This window comes from Alosa sapidissima, chromosome 10, assembly GCF_018492685.1.
Source record: "Alosa sapidissima isolate fAloSap1 chromosome 10, fAloSap1.pri, whole genome shotgun sequence".
Taxonomy (NCBI): domain Eukaryota; kingdom Metazoa; phylum Chordata; class Actinopteri; order Clupeiformes; family Clupeidae; genus Alosa; species Alosa sapidissima.
The window spans coordinates 13,107,709-13,132,521 of NC_055966.1; the positions used below are offsets into that span (position 1 = coordinate 13,107,709).

At 47.9% G+C, this 24,813-nt stretch overlaps 2 protein-coding genes across 7 annotated transcripts in view; one reads left to right on the forward strand and one right to left on the reverse strand.

The window, feature by feature from the left end:
* The window catches only part of cicb (capicua transcriptional repressor b), a 62,379-nt gene extending 50,232 nt beyond the window's left edge, over nucleotides 1-12,147 (forward strand). For both annotated transcript variants that reach the window (XM_042107279.1, XM_042107280.1), the window contains exons 12-20: nucleotides 1,451-1,611; nucleotides 2,072-2,238; nucleotides 2,934-3,413; nucleotides 3,737-4,113; nucleotides 4,482-4,612; nucleotides 4,726-4,877; nucleotides 8,195-8,329; nucleotides 8,602-8,733; nucleotides 10,072-12,147. In XM_042107279.1, coding sequence (XP_041963213.1) covers nucleotides 1,451-1,611; nucleotides 2,072-2,238; nucleotides 2,934-3,413; nucleotides 3,737-4,113; nucleotides 4,482-4,612; nucleotides 4,726-4,877; nucleotides 8,195-8,329; nucleotides 8,602-8,733; nucleotides 10,072-10,361 — 2,025 coding nt within the window. In that variant the 3' untranslated portion in view covers nucleotides 10,362-12,147. The remainder of the gene's footprint in view (nucleotides 1-1,450; nucleotides 1,612-2,071; nucleotides 2,239-2,933; nucleotides 3,414-3,736; nucleotides 4,114-4,481; nucleotides 4,613-4,725; nucleotides 4,878-8,194; nucleotides 8,330-8,601; nucleotides 8,734-10,071) is intronic.
* Nucleotides 12,148-13,333: 1,186 nt separating this feature from the next.
* On the reverse strand, nucleotides 13,334-24,500 carry znf526 (zinc finger protein 526). 5 transcript variants are annotated; one of them, XM_042107282.1, is made up of 9 exons: nucleotides 24,283-24,499; nucleotides 22,788-22,857; nucleotides 21,557-22,019; nucleotides 20,506-20,666; nucleotides 20,296-20,391; nucleotides 18,480-19,180; nucleotides 15,723-15,849; nucleotides 13,915-15,639; nucleotides 13,334-13,755 (listed from the first exon to the last, which is right to left on the reverse strand). In XM_042107282.1, the coding sequence occupies exons 3-9, from the start codon at nucleotides 21,819-21,821 to the stop codon at nucleotides 13,588-13,590; spliced, it is 3,243 nt and encodes a 1,080-aa protein (XP_041963216.1). In that variant the 5' UTR covers nucleotides 21,822-22,019; nucleotides 22,788-22,857; nucleotides 24,283-24,499; the 3' UTR covers nucleotides 13,334-13,587. The 5 variants fall into 5 exon arrangements, with proteins under 5 accessions (XP_041963216.1, XP_041963218.1, XP_041963219.1 ...); XM_042107284.1 differs by lacking the exon at nucleotides 24,283-24,499 and adding an exon at nucleotides 24,096-24,273; XM_042107285.1 differs by lacking the exon at nucleotides 22,788-22,857 and having other exon boundaries at nucleotides 13,915-15,636; nucleotides 24,283-24,500.
* Between the last annotated feature and the right edge of the window lie 313 nt (nucleotides 24,501-24,813).

Sequence of the window (24,813 nt, forward strand, 5' to 3'; positions counted from 1 at the left end):
AATTTTCCAATCCTTTCAAGGCAGTGGTACACTAACTGCTAAAATGAGTAAATGATGGATAGATTAAAATGAGCTGAAAGAAGAAGAGAACAGGTAGTGTGATGAGTAGCCTAAAGAAAAGGCAGTTGAACCCTGCTGGCTGAGGGATACTGGGTGGAGATGAGATCTGAGAGCATGAGGATGCTCCCCATATCAAGATTAGCAGGGATGCTCCCCATATCAAGATTAGCAGGGATGCTCCCCATGTCAAGATTAGCAGGGATGCCCCCCATGATTAGCAAGGATCCTCCCCATGTCAAGATTAGCAGGGATGCTCCCCATATCAAGATTAGCAGGGATGCCCCCCATGATTAGCAGGGATGTTCCCCATGTCAAGATTAGCAGGGATGCTCCCCATGTCAAGATTAGCAGGGATGGGGGGCGCTGTGGCGCAGCAGGCTACAGCGCCCGTACCATATACGGGTCCGAGTGCCCACGGGGACCTAGGTTCGAGTCCGACCTGCGGTCATTTCCCGATCCCACCCCATCTCTCTCCCCCACTTGCTTCCTGTCTCACTCTCCACTGTCCTGTCCAAATAAAGGCAAAAAGCCCCCAAAACATTTTTTTTTTAAAAAATTAGCAGGGATGTTCCCCATATCAAGATTAGCAGGGATGTTCCCCATGTCAAGATTAGCAGGGATGCTCCCCATGTCAAGATTAGCAGGGATGCTCCCCATGTCAGGCTTCACTGTCCGTTTTGTTCTGCAAGATTAGCAGGGATGCTGCCCATGACTAGCAGGGATGCCCCCCATGTCATGATTAGCAGGGATGCTGCCCATTATTAGCAGGGATGCTGCCCATGACTAGCAGGGATGCCCCCCATGTCATGATTAGCAGGGATGCCCCCCATGTCATGATTAGCAGGGATGCTGCCCATTATTAGCAGGGATGCCCCCCATGTCATGATTAGCAGGGATGCTGCCCACTTCCTTCCTACTTCCTTCAGGGACCGTGTACAAAATGTTAGTCACATAGTGGGAAAAGACTCTGCACCAGATTTAGCTACAAGCTAATTTCCAGCTGCCATTTCAATCCAACATTTTTTTTTTGTTTCTCGGTAACAATACATTATGGCAGAACGACATGTCTCTGAATGTTAATGTTTGTGTCCTCAAAGGGGAAAATCATGCTAGTTACTTGCTGTAAGTGCTACTTGACAGAAAAGTAAGCATCGAGCCCCACTAGGAGATGAGTCAAGAGGGGTGCGTGTGTGTGTGTGTGTGTGTGTGTGTGTGTGTGTGTGAGTGGGTGTGAGAGAGAGAGAGAGAGAGAGAGAGTATGTGTGCGTGGGTAGAGCTCTCAGAACTACAGGTATGAGTTTTTATGTGTAGATGGAGTTCTCGGTGCAAAGCTTTCGGTTTGTGTGTGTGTCTGTCTGAAGTTGGCTTAGGTGCTCTGCTCTGTTTTTAGATCATCCAGATCGCTCCCATGCCTGTCGTCCAATCGCAGCTTTCCACAGGAGGAGCAATGCATTCTGGGAGCCCGTTCCCCATTTCCATGGCAACTGCCGCAGTGGTCACCCCAGGGTCCACCCCCTCTCAGGCAGTGCTACTGCCGCCCCCTCCAACAAGGTAACAAACACGCACGCACACACACACAGAGGTGTGTGTATGAACCATAGTGTATGTGTGTGTTTACTCAGGACTTACAGTCTATTGATTCCAGTGCCTCATATACACCCCCCCTTTCCTCTCTCTCTCTCTCTCTCTCTCTCTCTCTCTCTCTCTCTCTCTCTCTCTCTCTCTCTCTCTCTCTCTCTCTCTCTCTCTCTCTCTCTCTCTCCCTCTTTCTTTCCTCTCTCTCTCTCTCTCTCTCTCTCTCTTTCTCTCTCTCTCCCTCTTTCTTTCCTTTCTCTCTCCCCCTTTCCTCTCCCTCTCTCTTTCCCCCCCCCTCTCTCTTTCCTCTCCCTTTCGCTCTCTCACCCCCCCTCTCTTTCTTTCCTCTCTCTCCCTCTCTCCCCCCCCTCTCTCTTTCCTCTCCCTTTTGCTCTCACCCCCCTCTCTCTTTCCTCTCTCTCTCTCTTTCTTTTAGGATTACTTATGTTCAGTCCACACCAGGCATCCCGTCTCCTTTGCCTCTGGTATCCACGACAACAGGCTCCACCCAGTCAACCCCACCCCCTTCTGGATCTGCATATGTGACATCGCCCCTGGCAACGCTGGGCTTCACTGCTATCGGCCCACCTGGTCAAACACCAGGTCTGTCACACACACACACCAGAAACCAATCACACACACCAGACACCAGTCATTTGTCCCACGTCTGTCCCACATGCGCACACACACCAGACAACAATCTTTGGTCACACACACACACCAGACAACAATCTCTGGTCACACACATACACATTGGGGAGACCATCATTTCTAGTTTTCTGTAGACTGCGGTATTCATTGATTTAGTCCCTATTTGCTGCTGTTGCAGACCTAGCCTGTGTAGCCTCTGTAATCTTGTATGGCCTAGCCTGTGTAGCCTCTGTAATCTCATATGGCACCTCTAATGTAGGGCTGCAGCTATCAATTCTTTTTGGTGAGTTGCACAGTTTTGAAAACAAACGTTAAGGGTTGTTTTAAGGACATGTTTATGCATGCCCATAGCCAGCCACTCTGAAACAGTCAAAGGCGATTCAAAATGAGTCAGAAAGTTGAGACAGGACCCATCCTCAAAATTTCGGTGTCCACCGCTCTAGTTCATCCAAAACAAACCAGAAAAGGGACTCAAAGTGCTAAATACCGGAATTATCCTTTATTGTTTAAAGCTGTTCAGTTGTGTGTAATCTGTGGAGGTAATTCATAGGCTCTAACAGCATACCTGTGCTCCCCCTCTCCATCTCTATCCCTTCTTCCCTCTAACCCTCTCTCTCTTCTATCCTTCCCTCCATCCCTCTCTCCAGGTCAGCCTTCTTTGCTGGCTCCTGCCCCGTCCTCCAATTGCCCCTCTGTTCATGGCCCTCCCTCGGGAGCTGGGGGGCAGATTGTCACCGCCATCTACCCTCCCACCAGCGTCACCCTAGCAACGGGGGTGGTTTCCGTGGCCACGGTGGCCCCCCCTAGCGTGGTGTACACGGTGTCCGGTCCCTCCAGCATGTCCCCCCACATCCTGCCCAAACACACACCACCCCCCTCCCTCACACACACTCACACACACACACATACGCTGCCACAGACTGAGCGACACGCACAGCTCAGCCTGGACAGAGCGTCAGAGTCCCACCCCCAGCAGGCCGACAGGCAGGCCGACTCCTGCTCCCCCCAGGCCGACAGGTCCTCCCTCCCCCAGCCCTTGGCCTCCAGTAAGGCTCCAGCCAGCTCGCAGGCGCCCCACTCTGTAGCGCCACAGCGGCCCCCCAGTCCCCCAGCACCCCCACACACAGGTGAGAGGAGCGCTGAGGTGTGTGCGTGTGTGCGTGTGCGCGTGTGTGTGCGCGTGTGTGTGTGAGAGAGAGTGTGTGGGTAGCACCACATTGGAGTGTGATTGACTGACACTAGATTGACTGACAGCCTATGTGTGTGTGTGAGGAGAGTGGGTGTGTTTATGTAGGTGTTCTCTGTGTGTGAGAGAGAGTGTGGGTAGCACCACTTGGGAGTGTGTGAGTGAGTGAGGAAGTGTGTTTGTATGACTATTTCCTGTTTCCTGTGTGTGACTGTGTGAGTGAGGGAATGTGTGTGTGATCATTGTGCTGTTTGTTTCTCTCAGGCAGTGCATCGGGCACCCCGAAGCTGGTGTCTCACCCTGTGAGGACCCCTCAGAAGGTGAAGGCCACAGTGGCGTCCATCCCGGTGGGAAGTTATGAGGCTGGCAGCCGGGGGAAGGAGAGAGAGAAGGAGAGGGAGAAGGAGAGAGAGAGGGAGAAGGAGAGAGAGAGGGAGAGGGAGAAGGAAAAGGAGAGGGAGAGAGAGAAGGAGAGAGAGGAGAGGGAGCGAGAGAGCGCGTCCCGGTTCTCATTCGAGATGGACCACCCTGCTGAGTTGGGCAGCTCTCCGACCAGACCAGTGGAGGAGGGGTCCTCACAGGCACACAGCGCAGGCGACGCCCCGGACACCTCAGGCCGCAAAGAGGCCTCCACCAAAGAGGTAAGGATACTGAGAGAGTATGTGTCTGTCTGTGTGTGTGTGTGTTTGTGTGTGTCTGGCTGTGTGTGTGTAGGGCGGTGGTAGTGTAGTGGTTAAGCAGCTGGGCTAGCATGTAGCAGCCAGAAAAAAGTTGTGGGTTTAATTCCCAGCTTCCACCCTTGAGCAAGACACTTAACCCGGAGTTGCTCCTGGGACAATGGCCCTTGTAGTGTGTGTGTGTGTGTGTGGCCCTTGTAATGTGTTTGACAAATGGAAGTTTGCTAAATGAATAAATGTACAATGTCTGGATTTGAGTAGAATTAGAGCTATTACAGACATTCACACACACTGACTTACACACTCTCTTTATGCGTGTGTGTGTCCTGCAGGCTGAGTGGAAAGACTCACACCCCTTGTCTCCTTTGCCACCCCCCGCTCAGGGGGAGAAAGATGCCCTCCCAGCCAAGAAGGTCAAAGCACGACCCCCACCCCTCAAGCGCACCTTTGACTCTGTCGACAAGTGAGGCTCACATAGACACACACACACGTTATGCAGAGGCGCACAAACAGGTGCTCAGACGCAGAGATTGTGGAATTGTTTGTTAGTTGCTGAGCTGTGATTGGTCACTGCAGGGTTCTGTCGGAGGTGTACTTTGAGGAGCGATTTGCTGAGCTGCCGGAGTTCCGTCCAGACGAGGTTCTACCTTCGCCGACTCTGCAGAGCCTGGCCACCTCCCCCCGTGCCATCCTGGGCAGCTACCGCCGCAAGCGCAAGAACTCCACCGGTGAGGGGCCAGTGACGTCATACCCTGACCTATGATGGCCAATAAGAAATCAGTAATGAAAATGACTGTAAATAATAACAACTAGTCACAATGTAATCTAATCAGTAATGATAATTACCATATCAATAATATAACAACTAGTCACAATGTATTCTAATCAGTAATGATAATTACCATATCAATAATAACAACTAGTTATAACATGACTTGTGATGGGCATCAATAATGAATCAGTAATGATTAATAAGTAAGGGATTAATGGTCTTCAAGGTTTCCTGATATACAGAATTAATGGATGAGTCAGGGCAAAGAACTCCATAATAGTGCTGTCAATCTTCTTCCATAACCCAATTCCAATTTCATTCATTATTATATTTAATAATCAAATTATATTTGAATATTTAATGCTCAAATTTTGCCTATTATTAATATTTACGACAGTGATATTCAACCGGGGGTCCGCGGAGGTACTGCAGGGGGTCCGCCAAATTATTTCATCTGAAGCATTTTTGTTCCTCCAGAAGAATTAAAAACATCCTATAGGCTACATAAACATAAACAGAATGTAGAAAAGATTATTTGTATTCGTTTATAAAATATCATACAGGCTACATATGAGTCTATATGCAATCATGTGATCACCGTGGGAACATGCACCATTTAGTTAGCATCAAAACCAAAAGAAGTGACGTCCATCTGCCCCCAGAATCTGTGCCACTCTCCAGTGTCAGACGACCTCTCACTAGGTCTATGAGATATTACCAGAGACTTTCTAATGAGGAGACACAGCACTCAACAAATCCTCCATAGAAATGCATAGGGTTAGTTTGTAACGCCAATATGGTCGTTGTCTACACATATCCCACCCCTTCCTCGGCAAAACGTCGACATGTGAATACATTGAGCCAATCATGTGGTATGATGTGAATACATTGAGCCAATTATGGTGTGTTGTGAAGACATCGTGCCAATCATGTGTTGTGAACTCGCCGCTGGAGCAAGGTGGTGTCGTGAAGCCTTGCGCATGCGCATTTCTGCCGAATAGGGTGCCCGATGAGTGCCCAAAAAGTGTTGCAATATTGCCGCGAAGTGGAGGGACTTGCCTAAAAGGACTTTGATATTACATCCATGCTCAAGCTGTGATTGTTATAGCTGATAATACACCGCAACTTTTGACACAGTGCAACTAATGGCAGCAGACAACTAGAAACCACCGCTGTTTAGCTAAATCCCATTCAATCTCAATGGAGTAATGGCAGCTAACAGTTTACTAGAAAAAATTATGTCTTCTTAACAACTTTAGCAAGTAAAAATAGATATTAGTTGGTGTTTTAAGCATTTGATGAAGTAAAATATCCATTTTGGGTTTCAACATAAACACTTAGCAGAGTAAAAAGATATACGAAGCTTCTCTTTTCCCCTCGCTTTACTATCGTGACCCTGGTCTTTATTGAACATTTCAGAAGCTCACAGATGTTTGGTCATGTGATTCATTGCTAGCACTCTGATTGGATGGTCTCGTTGGCCATAAGTATCCAAATCATTCAGATAGAAATTATGTTGCCCAATCTCAATGGGAGTGTCGCTCAGCAACAGCCCATATTGTTGTCCCATGATTAATCACCTTAAGGTAGAAAAACTGTCAATAATAAACAGAATAAATTGAAACAAGTCCTATAAATTACCCATGTTACTGATAATGTACATGTTAACATGTGTAGAGGTGTGTGTGTCTGACACTTAGTTCCAAATATCAGGCCTAATGTTTTTTTTGGGCGGGTGTCCATGCTCAGTGTCTCTCTCAGCCAAGGGATCCTTGGGCTGAAAAAGGTTGAAGATTTACGATGCATCTCTATACAAACGGGCTTATGCATTGCCAATGCTACTATAAACGCATGGTTGACTTGTTATATTAAACAAAAGCTCAGTCTACCAACGATATCTGTGCAACTTGAGTGGTTTCAATTTCTTTTTGGCAGGCGCGCACGCACACTGAATCAACGCCCATACCACTACCACTTTATTGAATGCCTTTATATTTGATGATAAAGGATTGGGGAAAAGTTTGCTTTCTTTTTTTCTATCAGCCCACGATTCCATGAACCATTATGCCTATCAGAGAAGTGACAAAACATACATAACCTGACAAAACCGGACATAGCCTAGAGGAGGGAGGTGAAAACCTAATTCTTGCCTGCTTTAGCTGCGCAGTTCCTCGTCCTCGGACTGTTTACCTACCTAGCTTGTCAGGGTGTAGCGTTATCAGATGTGCACTCAGGCTGCTCGCTGCTACATATTCAGCAGATTACGACATTGTTAGGCTAATTGTTATTTTTCCGTTTTCTGATGGAAATCCAAAAACGTTCGACACATCTCTGAAATGGTCAGGAGTGGTGATCTCCGTGGGTGCCTCGTTTCTGCCATATTTAGATTGTGCATTAGATGTGATAAAAGTATTTTGTTTTCACATATTCGCTAAAGTTAGCCAACACATAAAAAACTCCCCAAAACACCACATTCGAGTATTGATTTTTTTAAATATTCGATTTATATTCGACTTTAGAAATTCGTTTCAACAGCCCTACTCCATAATATGCGTGGAGATTCCTCCACCAAGTCGAAGGCCATTGTCCCACTTATCCCCCAGTTGCCACTATGTATAGGCAATAATCATGTTCAGTTTAAAAAGAAGCCAACTAGTTCAGTTTGTTGTACAACTTTCCTTGGTTCTGACAGACGGTGGGTGGGTAGCTTCTTTACCGTTGATTTCATTGTTGCAAAGCCTGCTTTATAGTTCATATGTGTGTACTATGGTTGTTATAGTTACCATCAAAAGAGCATTGATTACATTACATTTGGCTGACGTATTTTTAACTAAAGCGACTAACAACCATTGATATGGAACGGTGATTACATTTTTTTACCAGAATTATGTCATAGGTGTCCCGATGTACAGAATTAATAGCCAGGAAAGTAGTGTGATGGGCTTTAATACATTAATTATAATGAATGTAGTAAATAGGTAACCTGGTGGATATTAATAGATACATAATAATAGTAAGAAAGCAATCTGTGGACAAGGATGAGTTACCAATAGTATTGGTGACCTATGTTGGGCGTCAATGAGATGGATTTGCTATTGGACCTAGATGAACTAGACTGGCTGTGAACCTGGATTATGAGAGTGAACTGGATTGACTGTGAATTAAGACTGTGGAATGGTGTGAAAGTGTCCTGTGTGTATGGGGCGGATCTAGATTAATCTGACCTGGTTTCTCTTTGTATTTACGCCATTGTGTGTTTGTGTGTGCGTGTAGATCTGGATTCGTCCACGGAGGATCCGGTTTCTCCAAAGCGGAAGAGTCGCCGGCGTTCCAGCTGCAGCTCTGAACCCAACACGCCTAAGAGCGCCGCCAAATGTGAAGGAGACATCTTCACCTTCGAGAGGCCAGGTAGGTGTGAGCGAGTCCTCTTCACCTTCCAGAGGCCAGGTAGGGCCAGGGAGGGCCAGGTAGGTGTTCCTGCCAACTTTTATTGGCATGCTGCAACAATATGAGATTTATTGGCATGGCCGTAAACATTACAGTATTGCTGCAAGGAAATGAAAACTCTCCCCTTCTCTCTTCTCTTATCTTCTCCTCTCCTCTCTCCTTTCCTGTTGTCCTCTCCTCTCTTTCTCCTCTCCTTCTCTACCCCCTTCTGCTGTGTGTGTGTGTGTGTGTAGGTGCGGAAGGCGAAGACCTTCTGGCGGAGCTGGAGTTTGAGAAGGTGCCGTACTCCTCTCTGCGGCGGACGCTGGACCAGCGCCGGGCCCTGGTCATGCAGCTCTTTCAGGAGCATGGATTCTTCCCCTCCGGTAACCTCTCACCTTTAACCTACTGACCTCGCCTTTCACCTTTAACCTACTGACCTCTCGCTTACGACTAATCTTTCGACAAATTTTTCGATTAGTCGATAAATCTAAACGACTAATTAAAAAAAATAATCAAGTGTTTGTTATTTCGTTGTGTCCAAACACATTTAAAGGACAAGTTTGGTATTTTACACTTAAAGCCCTGTTTTCAGATAGTTTATGATTAAATAGAACGTTTAAGATTGAAATTTGGACACATGCTGCTGTCCTGAGAATTTTCGGTTTCTGTGGTAGCGCCCCCCCTCCTCCACAACGCTGCATAGGTGCACTGGAACAATCCTTCCTAAAACACATTAAACTTTCGTTTACAAAGACGTGAAACTCAACAAGTGGTCAGGGGTGTTCACTGATATGCTCACACAAAAATCGCTGCAAAAGATTCTTTCCAACAGGTTTTATCGTAGTTTTTGTCCAACTCCATTGACTTGTATTGGATGTGCTGTGAGGTTCTATTTAATCATAAACTATCTGAAAACAGGGCTTTAAGTGTAAAATACCGAACTTGTCCTTTAACATGTTTGTGTTAAAACATAAAATATCACCATGTGCCATAAACAATTACAAATGTAAACAATATAAATAACTTAAAAGGGCTTTCACCTTAATCTTCACATCAATATCAGCCTACTTTTGCTAGAAGCTCATTAAGTAAACTGTTCAAAAACATTATGTATTAACAATGTAAGCATAAGTATCTGCATTTCCATTAGGCTATACAGTAGTATACCATATTAGTCAGAGTCTGGACTAGCCTACTATGCTTAGCTTAGCTCTGCCTAATAATGAATCGCGCTGAAAGCAGGCATGCACGCAGCTATGTTGCTTGCGTTTACACTTGCATGCATGGCGGGGTTTAAAACATTACTGCCAAAGTCTAAGTAGCCTGTTTAACATCTAAAGACAGTCATTGTACTTCTCAAGAGTTAATAAACAGTACAGACTAGCTGTGAATGCTCTGGAGGTGAATTACAGTGAGCCGTTTGAGATGGGAGACCAAAAATAAATAGGCGGTCAATAGTAAAACGACACGTTGACTAAAAAAATTGCCGTCGACTAATTTTCATGGTCGATTACGTCGACTAATCGCGGCAGCACTACCTTTAAACTACTGTCTTTTTACCTTTAACCTACTAACCTCTCACCTTTCACCTTTAATCTACTTTAATAAGACCTCTTGCCCTTTTGTCTATTACAGTGTGAAGTAATGCTCTCTCTTTTTCTATTTCTGTGTGTGTGTGTGTGTGTGTGTGTGTGTGTGTGTGTGTGTGTGTGTACGTACAGCCCAGGCCACTGCGGCATTCCAGGGCCGCTACTCGGACATCTTCCCCACTAAGGTGTGTCTGCAGCTGAAGATACGGGAGGTGCGGCAGAAGATCATGCAGACCGCCACCCCCTCTGAGACGATTGGCCAGCTCTCCTCTGATCCCGCGTCCCAGCCCGGCCCCTCTGGCATGCAGGCCAATGAGGGCACAGCAGGGGGGGAGCTCCTGTCGGAGCAGGAACAGGAAGTGGAGCAGAACAGCTCGGAGGAGTCCAGGGCTGCGGCCGACGCGCAGGACGCTACCAGATGAGTTTGATGGACACACTGCTCATCCAGTCAGCAGCCTCTCTTTATTCAGTCTGTGAGAGGGGCGGGGCCGATGTGTCCAGGGCTCCTCGCTGGACCAACCGGAGTGTCCCACCGGTCACATGCACATGTATGACACACACACACACACACACCCCTCCCTGTACACATACCTACACACACACACACAGTACAAATATACACACACACACACACCTCCTGTACACATACCTACACACACACAGTACACATTTATACACACACCTGTAGACATACACACACCTATACACGTATATACACACACCTACATACATACACACACACACACACACCAGTTGTCTATACCTGTGTATGGTTGGTGTAGGCAGTCTTAAATACTCACACTTGAATTGAACTAGTACACTGTTACTTTTACTTTACATGAAGCTTCCATAATTGCCAGTGGACGGCGGACAGTGGGACTGACCAGTAAGAATCTGCCATACGGACAGAGCCCTCCCCCTGTGGCCGCTAGGTCATCGTGGATTGGCTTCTGCATTTATTTAAGAAGCCAACCAATTCTGCTGCTTTAAACAATCAAAGACATTTTGTAATTGGTCCAATGTTGGCTGGGGAGGAGGAGCTTTGGCTAATGCTGGTGACGGGATTGGCTGATTGGCTCTGCCGGACCGTGAGGGGCTGGGCCCCCATTGGCTGAGCGTTTGGAAGGTTTACCTTGTTGTTCTTCTGTTTGTTGTTTTCTTCTCACTCTCTGTTGTCATGGAGACGAGATGTGTGCACTGAAGCGCTGGAGTGTTCTGCCTTCACCATGGCAACTCCAAATCAACATGTCCATTCCAGTGTTGTTGCCATGGAACCTACAGCCAGAGCGGTCCCCTTCCGTGATTGGCTGAAACTCCATCCATGAAGGAAGGGGGCGGAGAGAGGGCGGAGCAAGGCCACGCCTGTCTTCTGATTGGACAGATTTGTATGATTATGTTTTTATAAGCCGCCAGGCATCTGTACCTTTTTTTATTTGATTTTAAGCCGAAGAAGTCCGTCGTTGTGTTTTTAAAGCGGTTGATTTGAAACGCCGTTCTGTATGACCCTTGTGTGTCTGTAGGATAACTGCTCTCTCTGACTCCTCCCCATCTGTGCTGTCATGGTCCTGACCCCACCTACCTGCCTTCATTTTTTTTCATCTCTTTTTGTTTCTGTCCAATTTGAGGTCCATTCAACTCCCATCCCCCCCTTCAAAGGACCAGAGAGTGACTGCAGCAAGATATAGCCCCTCTATGACTCCTCCCCCTCTCCTACCCCCTATATGACTCCTCCCCCTCACTCTCCTCTGTTCACCTCCACCTCCTCTCCTCTTTTCCTTGCTTGCTCTTCTCCTGTGTCTTCTCCTCCTCTCCTCTCCTCTCTCTCCTCCTCTCCATCCAGTGGTTCTCTCCTCCCCTGGGCCGTAGTGTCCGGTCGTGTCGTCATGGGAGACATGGTGGTTCTGTTGTACATACTTACTGTAGAGCCCGGAGACTCTTGTGTTGAGGGGACAAACAAACGCTTTGTTGAATATTAAAGTGACCATTGGCGGCCGTGCAGCTGTAAACTGGAGGTTTAAGTAATAAATAAATATGAATATTCATAAATAAATATGAATATTAATAAATAAATATAAATGAATATTAACTCTTTGTGTTACTCCTTGTTTTACCAGTAAAGTATGCAAGACAGACATTTCTATCAGTAACTGCTACATTTGTATCTGTAACTTTCAGTATACAAATAAATTAGACGTTCCAGTCAATGACTTCAGTGGTCTGTTCCTTTCTCTACCTGACCTGCTAACCTTAGCCTCTGTGTCTGTATGTGTTTGTCTGTGGCTCAGTCTTTGTGTGTGTGGCTCTGTCTCTGTATGTGTGTGTGTGTGTGTGTGTCTGGCTGTCTCTATGTGTGTGTGTGTGTCTGTGGCTCTGTCTCTGTGGCTCTGTGTCTATGTATGTGTGTGTGTGTGTGTGGCTCTGTCTCTATGTGTGTCTGTGGCTGTCTCTACGTGTGTGTGTGTCTGTCTGTAGGTGTGTATGTGGCTCTGTCTCTGCGTGTGTATTTGTGGGGCTTAAAGTATTCCAGCACCGTACCGGATCTCCAGTGTGTCGTGGCTGTGAGGAAAATTCCCTCGGAAGAAAAGTTCAGGATCATCATATAGACGAGGGTCATCATTTTCACATGATCACACAGCTTTTCACAGCTCTCGCTTTCAAACTAACAAACGTGTTTAGCCAATCAAAAGCAGAGTAGGGTAGGATTGGCTGCATGTTTTATAGGCTATATTAGCATGTTGTTTCTTGCTAACATTCAAACAATGAGAAAAATGTGTGTAGGGCGAAATGTTTTCTTACTTGTCTACCAGTGCAGGGTGCTGCATCAAGAAAAGTTCTCAAAGTAACGGCTGAAAGCTGCTCGGGATTTTTTTCTTTTGCAAGCAATATTTAGCCATACAGATTATGGAGTATGCATTGGAATTACATTTGTAGTTACAATAAATTGTTTTATATTTGTGAACCAGTCATCAGATGATGTTTTCACTGGAAACATACTGTGGAAAGGGCTTCCATTGAAAGCATTGACTGCTTTATAATGGAATGTGCCCAATAGTGTAATATGTTTTCAACAATGTTAATATTGTCAACAGCTCTGGGCGTATAGATTGCTGGTCTACATTTTCTATGGGTGTGAGTCCTTGTGTGTGTGTGTATTTACATGTGTACTGTATATGTACACCACTCTTTGGTTTCCATGGTGACTCGTAATAAGATGCTCTGTTGGTGGTTGGGTACGTGCTCAACAAACAACAAACTGAGTAATTCAGAGCTGAACTGCAGTTCATGAGTGTGTGTGTGTGCGCAGTCTGTGAGTGAGTATGTTTAAAGGGTGACTGCCTTTTCTTTTAGTTATCACACACACACACCAGGTAAACACTGGAGACACAGACATTACCAAACTGCAGAGGCCGTCTTTATTAACAAAAAAAACAAACAAACAAGACAACACAATAAGGTCATACCCAATCCCGCACTCTGAAGAGTAAAAATGTTACACATACAAATTCATCTTAAACACACACCAGACACCAGTGCCTAACATCAGTCATTCAGGGGCCCAAACATAAACTGGCCCTGTGTGTGTGTGTGTTAGAGCAGCTGTAGGCTGTCTACTCCGAGGCTGGACTCCAGAGCATGTGTGTGTGTGTGTTAGAGCAGCTGCAGGCTGTCCACGGTGATGGCGTCCACTCCGAGGCTGGACTCCAGAGCCGTCTGGTAGATCTCCAGAGCCTCGGCCAGAGGCAGCACCGCTCCTTCACTCGTCTCGATGATGGCGATGGCCTCGCCAAACTCATTACACATGATGGTGGGAGTCCCCTGAGGGAGGGAGGAGAGAGAGAGGGGGGGGGGGGGGGGATTGAGATATTGTTTGTTGATGTTTGGGCGTGTCATCAATCTCAATGGCTACATGGCAAAACACATCCTGACTTCTCTGCGTGTGTGTGTGTGTGTGTGTGTGTGAGTGAGCGTGTGTACCTGTGCGAGGTCAGCAGTCTGGATCTGAATGAGCTGAGGCTGTCCCAGAGCCCCTTGCTGGCAGAGCGCTGGCACTGCAGCGGTCAGCTCCACCGAGCTGTCCAGCACGGCCACTGCGGCGCCTGCCTCCCCAGAGTCCCCGTGCCCATCCTCCTCCGCCCGCCGCTCCTGCTGCTGCAGCGCCCTCGTGTGGATCTTCTGGTGGTTGCGCAGGTTGGAGACGGTCTTGAAAGCTTTTCCGCACTGGCAGGCGTGGGGTCGCTCACCTGTGTGCGTGCGCCGGTGTTCTGCCAGGTGCATGCTCTGCACGAAGCCCTTGCCGCAGGTGTCACAGCGGAACGGACGCTCACCCGAGTGCGTGCGCAGGTGCTCACGCAGGTGTGTGTTCTGACGGAAGCGCTTGGCACACACACCGCATGGAAACGGCCGCTCGCCTGTGTGCACGCGCCGGTGGAGCGTCAGGCCAGACGCCGACGCAAATGACTTACCGCACACGCCGCACACGTGACCACGCCCAGGCCCCATCCCTGTGTGACTGAGCACGTGCAGCCGCAGGTTGGAGGCGGAGTTTAAACGCTTCCCGCAAATGTTGCAGTCCAGGGAGGGGCGGGAGTCTGAACCAATCAGCACGCTGCCCTCCAAGGAGGGGCGGGAGTCTGAACCAATCAGCACGCTGTCCTCCAGGGAGAGGCGGGCCTGATCTGATCTAGGGGCGGAGCCTGGTTCTGTGTGGGTGTCGACCTGCTGAGTCTCTGGCTCCTCCCCCTCTTTAGGAACGACAGCTGGGCCAATCAGTGCGCTGTGCTGTGGCGTGTGTGTGAGTGTGGGGTGTTGGCTGTGGCAGTGCAGGTCTCGCAGCCGCTTGCGTAGGAAGCCCTGGGGGCAGTGTGGGCAGGGGTAGGGGGCAGGGCCCTGGTGCCGCGTGTATCGGTGTGCGGTCAGCTTGGCTGGCCGGCGGAAGGTGGCGGGGCAGTCGGGACAGCGGCAGGGCGGCGCATCGGCGTGGAGCAACTGGTGCTGCCGCAGGTTGGACGACTGACTGAACGCGCGCGGACATACGGGGCAGCGGTACGGCCGTTCGCCCGTGTGCGTGAGGGTGTGTCGAGACAAGTTGGCCAGCGACGAGAAGGTCTTGCCGCAGTCGCTGCACTGGAAAGGCCTCTCGCCGGTGTGCGTGCGCAGGTGGTTCCGCACGTGGATCTGCTTCTTGAAGGGCTTGGCGCAGACGCCGCAGCGGAAGAGCCGCTCTGACACGTGCACTGTCCGGCGATGGCGCACCAGACGCAGCGCTGTGCTGAAGGCCTTCCCGCACGTTGGGCAGGGGAACGACAACTCTGCCGCCGGCACCGCCAGAACACTCTCCTGATTCTGACCCGTTGGGGGCGCTGCAGAACCCACGCCGTTCTCTTTGGTTACATCTCCATGCCGATCATCAACAGGGGCGTCGGCTTCTCGACAAGACTCCGCCTCTAACTCTGCTTCTGACAAAGGAGCGATCAGACCCACCTCCGACCCGCCTACCTGTGGTCGACCCGCCCCCTGACACTGCGATTGGCTCGCCTGTGTAAGGCCTGCCCCCTGACACTGTGATTGGCTCGCCTGTGTTAGGCCTGTCACCTGCCGTTCTGATTGGCCCACCCGTGTAAGGCCCGCCCCCTGACGCTCTAGTAGTCGCTCCCGCAAGCTGGGGGCGGGGCCTAATCTTCGGGAGGGAACACACACCTGCTGGAAAAAACACAGGAGTGAGTAGGATCCCTACAGGAACTGTGTGTGTGTGTGTGTGTGTGTCTGTGTCTGTGTGTCCTTACAGTGCTGACAGGTGTGAGTGGGGTTCTTGCAGTGTGTGTCCGTCGGTGGTAGAGGAACTTGGTCATGTTGGTGAAGGTTTTGGAGCAAAACTCACACCGATGCAGAGGTTCTGCCGTGTGGGACTTTCTGCAGGAGCACAGCATCATCAAAATAACATTATCTTCATCACGTTACCATGAACACCAAAATAACATCATCATCATCATCATCATCACGTTCCCATGGACACCATCAAGCTCGGAGCCAGATGTGGCATCTGGCCCAGGTGCAGCCCAGGTACCACCCCAAATCTCATTCGCTATCTCTGGCAGTGTACTGATGATTGACATCTCATTGTACAGCTTCCTGAAAGAAGCGTGTTGAAATCGAGAACAAGAAAGAGGGACCATTTCACCATCTCAGGTGACTGGAATGGACCTCCGGGGGAAAAATCATTCTGAAGTTTTAAGGTGGGCTCCTAAAGAGTCACTATAAATTTGGCTATTTATTTTACTATGTAAATCAGATAAGAGAACGGAGCGGCCACATCAGGGCGCCATCAGACACAGTGGCCCACTTAGCATCAGGTTAAATAGCGTAACAACCAGCATTCAGCAAGTTTATTTAGCTATCTATCTATAAATTACAGGAACGGCCGTCCGTTATTTGCATATCTCTCAAATCAATTGATTTCAAACTTGGCAGGTGTTTTGTTACGGGCACGAGTAAGTGCAGTGCCAAGTTTGACGTTGTTTAGATTAGTAATGTAAAAGATATTGTTAAATATATCGGTAAAAGAAGCACACGTTGGCTTTCTCCGCTCTACTGCCACTAGCCACTCCCCGTCTCGCACAGCGCAGGACCAGAGACAGAGAGGGTAAGCGGAGTTTTGGCAGCACTGAATCAGGGCGGGTCAAGATGCAAGATGTTTGGATGATTATCATGTCTTGACGTCAATACAATACAGACTCGAACAATAAAGACTTTCTGTATGCAGTTTGCTTGCCTAAAATGCCTAAAATGCCTAACACGCCAACAAACACGGGTATGCAGTGGCTATTCAAAATGACGTAAAAATTATGTGCAATAAACTGGCACTAGCCCAGGCTACTTTGGACTTGAGACTTTGCATAAACAAACGACAATTCCGACTGCAAGATCACACACTGAAACGAGCGATAGGCTAATGGTCCCGAATTTAACGACATTTCAGAATGCCACACAGCTAGACAACGAGTGGCAGACAGTGACATGTTTGGTAGTATAAGTGACATGTCACTTATACTACCAAAGACTGTTTTTGAGTCACATCATTGCAAATCTCATATGATGATCTTGTATATCATTGAGTTATTCAATAGGCTAAACATATAGCCTTACATCAAAGCTGTAGGCTCATGTCATTTTGATCAGTTACAGACAACAAGTGGCAGACAGAGTGTGATGTCACTTATAGGCTAGAGATTGATGAGTCACATCGTTGCAAATTTCATACAATGATGCATCATTCCGCAAAATGGTTCGTCTTCTCTATCAGGAAGTTCAAAAAGCTTAACAATAAACTATAGCCTTAACGCAAAACAGCTGTTAGGCTTATGTCATTTTGATTTGTAAAAATGTCACATGCAGCCATGCCTACAGTAAATTCTGCTTACTGCACATTAATTATAGGCTAATATATTATAATATAATATTCGTTATTGAATGTTTAGCTGAAATGATGTTTTCCCCTATCATCCTATGTTTAAAGCAGGCCTACCTGCGGGCATGTAATTGGGCTACGGGTTTTCTACAGGAATGGCCATTTTGAACTGGCACTGCACTAGTTTAGTAAATTAGCTATGAGCTGGAGTGAGCTGGATTTCCCTACTTGAGTTCAAAAAAAGATTTGTAGACTAATCTAGATGAGGATCTGCATTATGGGCCATGCTAGATGTGACTCAACAGTCTTATTTTTCGCACAGGACGGTAAAGTAACTGAAAAACAATTAAAAGCATGTGGGGAGAGAGATTTCAAACTTTTTCCTAAAGAAGAACAAATTGCCTAACCAAGAGGAAACCACATGCAAAATGAGATCTGACCTGTTTCTTCTACACCCCCCTTAGGAGCAAGATAAGAATAGAATGAGAAGAAAAAACGGTATTTTGAGATCTGAAGTTGAACTTCAATGGGCTCTTTACACGAAAGGCTCTCAATGCAGCCGTTTTGTTAACTGTGTTGTAACGGCATCTTGTTATATTCTGCTCCTAACATCTTCACTCCGACACTGAATATCTTGTTTGCCCAATAATAATAATCATTTTAACCTTGCATAAATCCTTTATCGTAACGCGCTGATTCACTAGGTGCAACACCGGGTCCGTGTAGACACTAATAACATTAATAGTAGCGGCAGGTTCAAACACACCTGGCTCCACCAGAAACAAGCGAGCCATAAGTGCAGAGCCCATTGTGCTTGGGCCGAGACAAGATGGCTAATTCACAGATGAGATTTAGCACAATTGTGCACAATAATATTCTCCTGTTCGCTTGAGCTTTCATCTTGTGAAGAGGGTGACCCTGTAGACCTGCACAGTACTGTGTGTGTGTGTGTGTATGTGTATGTTTGTGTGTGTGTATGTGTGTGAGGGATGGAGAGAGAGAGAGAGAGATGCATTGAAGAACTCTGGACTACACTACCTGCTCCTGATATGCCAGGTTATAGTAACACAGTACACTGTGTGTGTGTGTGTGTGTGTGTGTGTGTGTGTGTGTGTGTGAGTGTGTGTGTGTGTACCTGTGTATAATGAGGGTCATCTCGGTAGTGAAGCCGTGTCCACAGTCGACACAAAGGTAGCGCGCCTCCCCGGAGTGTGTGCGCAGGTGTGTGTGCAGGGAGCCAGCTTTCTTGAACACCTTGTCACATTCGGGGCATTGGTGCGTCCCCTGCTGATGCACACGCCCATGCGCCGCCAGGCGATTGGCCGAGGTGAACGTGCGCTGACACTCTGCACACTGCAGGGCCACGCCCCCCTCTGGGGCAGAGCGGCCAGTGACTGGCTGCCGTGCCGGCGCCACCGGCCCCCGCACCTGATTGACTGGTGTCCGCTCCATGTCCGGTGTGTCCATGACAACCACACCATCCCCACTCTCCTTCTCCTGACACAGGAAGTGCTCACCCTGGTGTGCCAGGAAGTCCTCAGGGGTAGCGAACTCCAGCGCACACTCAGAGCACTCGTAGGGCGTGGGTGTGGCCGTGTGTGTGTGTGTGTCTGTGAGTGTTGGCGTGGCCGTTGGTGTGAGAAGGGGAGGCAGCAGGCGGGCGCGACGCAGAGGGGTGGAGCCATCAGCCAACACCTGAGTGTGTGTGTGTGCGTCTGCAAGTGCCTGGGCACTGCAGATCTGGAGCCGCAGAGTGGCAGAACCGGGCAACGGGGCAACTGGGGGCAGGAGGGCACGAGACGAGGTACCAGTCTGCTGCTGCTGCTGGGCCAGGACCTACACACATACACACATAGACACGCACACACACACGCACACACACACACACACACATGCACGCATGCAAACATGCTCAAACACACACACATACACAGACATACACAGACACACACACACGCTGTTAGATGGTTTGTCTGGGTATGTGTGTAAAGCTGCTTTCAGACTCCGCACTATATGCAGATCTTTGTCAAACAGAGGCCCTGACCGTCCTGCGGGTGATTCAGATATGATGCTAACATGCGGACATTATGTGTGAACGACACCGACGCACATGGACAGAATCTGTGTGGTTGAACAGGTTGAACACGCACAGAATCTCTGCATGTTCTTCACTTCGTTCAGACACGAGCTCATTTACATAATGTCCGTCTGAAAAACTAGGAGGGGAGTAGTGTAACAGCCGACTAAATTCAGAATTCTAAATAGCCGGTTATGTTGTTCAGATATACGGCCCAACCACTTGACATCCGTAGAACATGCAGACTTACACCTAGGTCTAGTAGCAGCTACAGACACACACACACACACTTACATCTCGGTCTGAAAGCAGCTACAGACACACACACAAACACTTACACCTAGGTCTGAAAGCAGCTGATATCACATCATGGGTCCGCCTGGCCTAGGCTACTGACTTGTGCCCCTCGTAGAGCAGAACTTTAGAGTGAACACTAGGGGTGTAACGGTACACAAAACGCGGTTCGGTGTGTACATCAGTTTCAAAGTCACGGCTCGGTGTGTACAGTACCTCCGTTTCAAAGTCACGGCTTGCTTAATTTTCGCTACAGGAAGCCTGTAGGTACTGCTAACCTAAAATTCACTGACAATACTTTTGATGCGCAATGGGAATAGTTTTTGACGTTATTTGACTAAACTGACATGATCCACTACTTAATATGTTTGTCTGGGAACATGAATTTGAAACTTGGTCTGCAAGCAAAAAAAGCCAACTGTTGATTACTGTACGCATCTGTGTTGAACCTTATGTCCTGTACCTAAACGGTTCGGTTCGAATATGTGTACCTTTAAACCACTAGTGAACACATTTATCTGTTAGGGTGTGTGTGAGTGTGAGAGAGAGAGAGTCTGATTTGTTCCGTGTGGTTCCGTACCTGGGCCAGGATCTCTCCTGCTCGTTGCTCGTCAAGAACCAAGTTCTGCACATTGACCAGCGGAGCAACGGAACCATCAGCCTGCACAACATACTCCTGGAGAGGGGAAACAAGAGTGAGTGTGTGTGTGTGTGTGTGTGTGTGTGTGTGTGTGTTCTCACCGTGTTGAAGTGAGCGCTGTGTGTGTTGCTCTGGTGTGTGTGTTCTCACCGTGTTGGAGTGAGCGCTGTGTGTGTTGCTCTGGTGTGTGTGTGTGTGCTGCAGCCACAGCTCCGGGGTGTTGAACAGCTGCAGGCACTCCAGACACTGGTACTGGATGGGCCCATCCGGGTCAGAACCCCCCTCACCCGCTTCCAGAACCTCACACACCTCTGCAGGGGTCAGAGAGGACACACGGGTCATCATCATCATCACACACACACACACACAGATTCACTCTACATATGTGAATCCCCTGTAATCTCTAACTGTTTCCTCTATACTCAATCTTAAAGAAGAATCAGTCATATGCAGAAGTAGCACAGCAGTAAGGAGACAGCCTTAGGGTGTGTGTGTGTGTGCATGGTATCATGGTTTTGCGTAAATATACATGGCACTTCAAAAATGGCCAACTGCACGCATTTTGAGCTATCTGCGTGTACTGTATGTTAACGCCGCGTAAACATACACGCCACTTATCATCTCACTTCCGTGTGTGTCAACGCCAAGTATATGGCGCCCTCTAGGGTTAGGGTTAGGGCATTAATAAACACGCCAAAATGCTATTATGCGTTAGACAACACGCTAGTGGCCATTGGTGTATCATACATACCCAGTTCATATTATCAGTCTGGTATGTGTGATATCTGAAATCCGGTGGATAGACTTTCAGGTTTCTCTCACACACACACACACGACTACTGATTTCTACTAGAAAGTTCTTATAGCTCATGTGTGTGAGTGTGTGTCTAATAGGGGTTTCACAACATTTTTTTTTTCTTTGTTTACATGTTTTTCATAATAGTAGCCGTTATGTAGCGGTAATGCTAACATTACTGCTACTGCTAGCTGCTGGCAGCGGGTGTCTCATCTTCAGATGGTTATCTGAGTTCTTACTTTAGTAAATCTGTACAGAATTTACACGTCAGTGAGCTTCTCGCCTCTTTCGCCTTCCACCATAGTCCAATACTTGACTACTTAATGAAACCTAGCACACACACACACACCTCCCTCCTGCCCCACACATGGCCGCCCTTCCCCTGTCTGCCCCCCCCCATCTCACCGTGCTCGGCCTCCAGTCCTGCCGACATGTGCATCTCCTGGTGCAGCAGCAGTTCCTCTGGGTTCCTGAGGAGGGCGCCACACTCCAGGCACTGGTAGCTGGTGTCCCCATCCTCGGGACCCCCTCCCTCAGCCTCCTCAGGGCCTGTGTGGCTCTGCTGGTGCAGCAGCACCTCCTCCAGCGTGTTGAACAGCTGATGGCATTCGCTGCACATGTACTGGTGCTCCACATACAGCTCCTCCGGCTCCTCCTGCTGGTCACTCATTGCCACTGCAGCCTGCACCGTCTTGCCTTAGACTGTTGCACTATGTGTACGTGTGTGTGTTGTTCTGTGAATGAGTTTGTGTGTGTGTATGTGTGTAAAGGCCAGAGAGCCACTTCGGCCAGGTTCAGCGCAGGGTCTGGGTCGTCACGGAGACCCTGCTATGAAGTCTGGGCTGAGAGGACCACCTCGCTTGGAATTCTGGGAACAAATCAAACACAACACGTGTCACACATAAAACACACACCATACACACACACATAAAACACACACCACACACAGACACGCACATAAAACACACCACCAGCCCTATGCAGTCCGATGCACTCTTCCCACTACCACAGTAAAGATACACAACCACTGCAGTGTTTCCCATACATTGACTTATTTGTGGCGGCCCACCACAATATCAACATTGACCACTACACAATGATTTTCCTGGTTGTACTAAATTGTGCTTAAATCTGGTTAGAATCATAACCACACTGCCCTAATTTGTTAAAAACCGTTGCACCGTTGAACTTACACCACACCTGTGAGGGCCGCACTACCTGAGAGAACATCACACCTGAGAGAACACCACACCTGTGAGGGCCGCACTACCTGAGAGAACACCACATTTGTGAGGGCCGCACTACCTGAGAGAACATCACACCTGAGAGAACACCACACCTGTGAGGGCCGCACCACCTGTGAGAACACCATACCTGTGAGGGCCGCACTACCTGAGAGAACATCACACCTGAGAGAACACCACACCTGTGAGGGCCGCACTACCTGAGAACACCACACCTGTGAGGGCCGCACTACAAAGATTCCGCCACACGCAGTGATTAGGGGGCCGAGCGGGGCATAGTTTTTGGTTTTTTTGTGACCAAATATTAGCCCAGATTTGTCAAATTCCATAAATATTTTACAGTTTCAGGAAGGCGATACATCATGTTTAATAACTGCTTATGATGATCTCACCTCCTGTTTGTCAGCTTTGTGACAGCTGCTACTGAATATTGAATGTCCATCAACATGTGAAGATCATCTGCTGCAAATTTAAAATTGGAAAGAATTGCAGCCTGTTAAAACTTTTTAAAAGCTTTCTTTTTTTTTTTTTTTTTAAAGCTAAAACACAATTTAGCGACTGCATCAATCTTGGCCTTGAGATAGTTATTTCCAAACATTACAATTATTTAAAAACACACAAGTCACTTGTTTTATGGGGCAGCTGTGGCCTACTGGTTAGCGCTTTGGACTTGTAACCGGAGGGTTGCCGGTTCGAACCCCGACCAGTAGGCACGGCTGAAGTGCCCTTGAGCCCTAAAACACACACCTTGAGCCCTAACACACACCTTGAGCCCTAACCCCTCACTGCTCCCCGAGCGCAGTTGTTGTTGCAGGCAGCTCACTGCGCCGGGATTAGTGTGTGCTTCACCTTACTGTGTTCACTGTGTGTTTCACTAATTCACGGATTGGGAGAAATGCAGAGACCAAATTTCCCTTACGGGATCAAAAGACTATAAATACTTATACATATACTTATACTTATAAGTCAAGTTATGACCAAAAACGCATGTTGTGCATTGCAGCGCCCCTTGTGGTCAATTGACAGATTTTTGTGTGATTCCTCAAAATGGGGTCCTGAGTCCACATACCAATTTTGTCGATTTGACCCATAGACAGTAAAAGATTTGACCTCACATCACCTTTGGCAATTTCATTTGATTGTGAAAGCCTTCAAAAGTCAATAAGCCAAACAGACAGCTGAGGGTCATCTGTGTCTATTTTGGTGTGGATTGGACAAAATGTAAGGTATGTGAGAAATGCGTGGCCCTTCATAACATCCAAAAGGTATTGAAGGTATCTAATTGCACACCTGAAACTTGGTGAAAATGAAGCACTGCAGTAGCTTGATTCCCAACCCGAGAAACTAACAGGTGACTGTTGCATTATGACTGTGCAACATATCAAACTGCTACAAGTCGACTGGAGGCTGCTTTGCAGATCAAAGATTATATATGCCAATATTAGGCCTTGCACTCTGACCCCAGAACTACTCCAACTTGTCTTAATTGAATATAAGACATGTTTCACTGTCGAGAATGCACATCATATGGGGGTTTAGCAATGCTCGGAAGGTTTCAGAGACTCCTAAATCGTTTAAATATCATACGTTATTATGACTATGTGGCATCGGCACAGCAGACTGCAATTTAGCATGGTGCGCTATAATCATTATCAGGTAGCCTCCTATTTGAGGGGGGGGTTTCTAAGCGTTACGCTAACTGCCTGTGTGGCGGGCGAGCTGTTGGCGGCGCTCTCTCATTTCCCCACAACCTTGTCGACGACACCGCGGTCTCCTGCTGGAGCCACCCCGAAACGCGACGGTCGTCAGGCGGCGCTGTCCACTTTTCTCCGAAGTCTATCGTGGCCAAGCGAGGCCTCCTCTTTCCTTCCCGTTTCCGAATCTTACCTCTCATCGACTGTTGTTAGGCAAGCCCTCGTGCAACCGTCATAGGGGTTCCGCGGAAATATCCTGAGCGTCCAGATATTCTCCAAAAAACAGTCCCATCATTGTTTAAGAAGAAAACACTTTTATCAGAAATTATTTAGCGATGTAGGCACCGTCGGTGACCAGAAATGCATGGTTTGCCGAGACGTTGCCTCCGTTCTGGGCAAGCAGCCCCGCCTCACATTTGGGCCGTATGAATTTGCCAAAGCGTGATTGGATAGCCAGCCTGTCAGTCAGTTGACGAACAACGTTGAGGCTAGAGAATGTTTTGTGTAGGCCAGCTAGCTGTGTTTTGGGCGGCAGTGAACGCGTACAACTTAATCATGAAGTTAATAATGGAACCAAACCCTTAATTGTAATTTAAATTAATCAGAGAAACTATGCGCATAGGCAATCCCCACAGATAGTTTATTATGATCGATTGATTTATTTCAAAGATTATACACCAGAGCGCTCTATAATCTCTTGGTTGTGTAGGAATGAGCCCTTCTT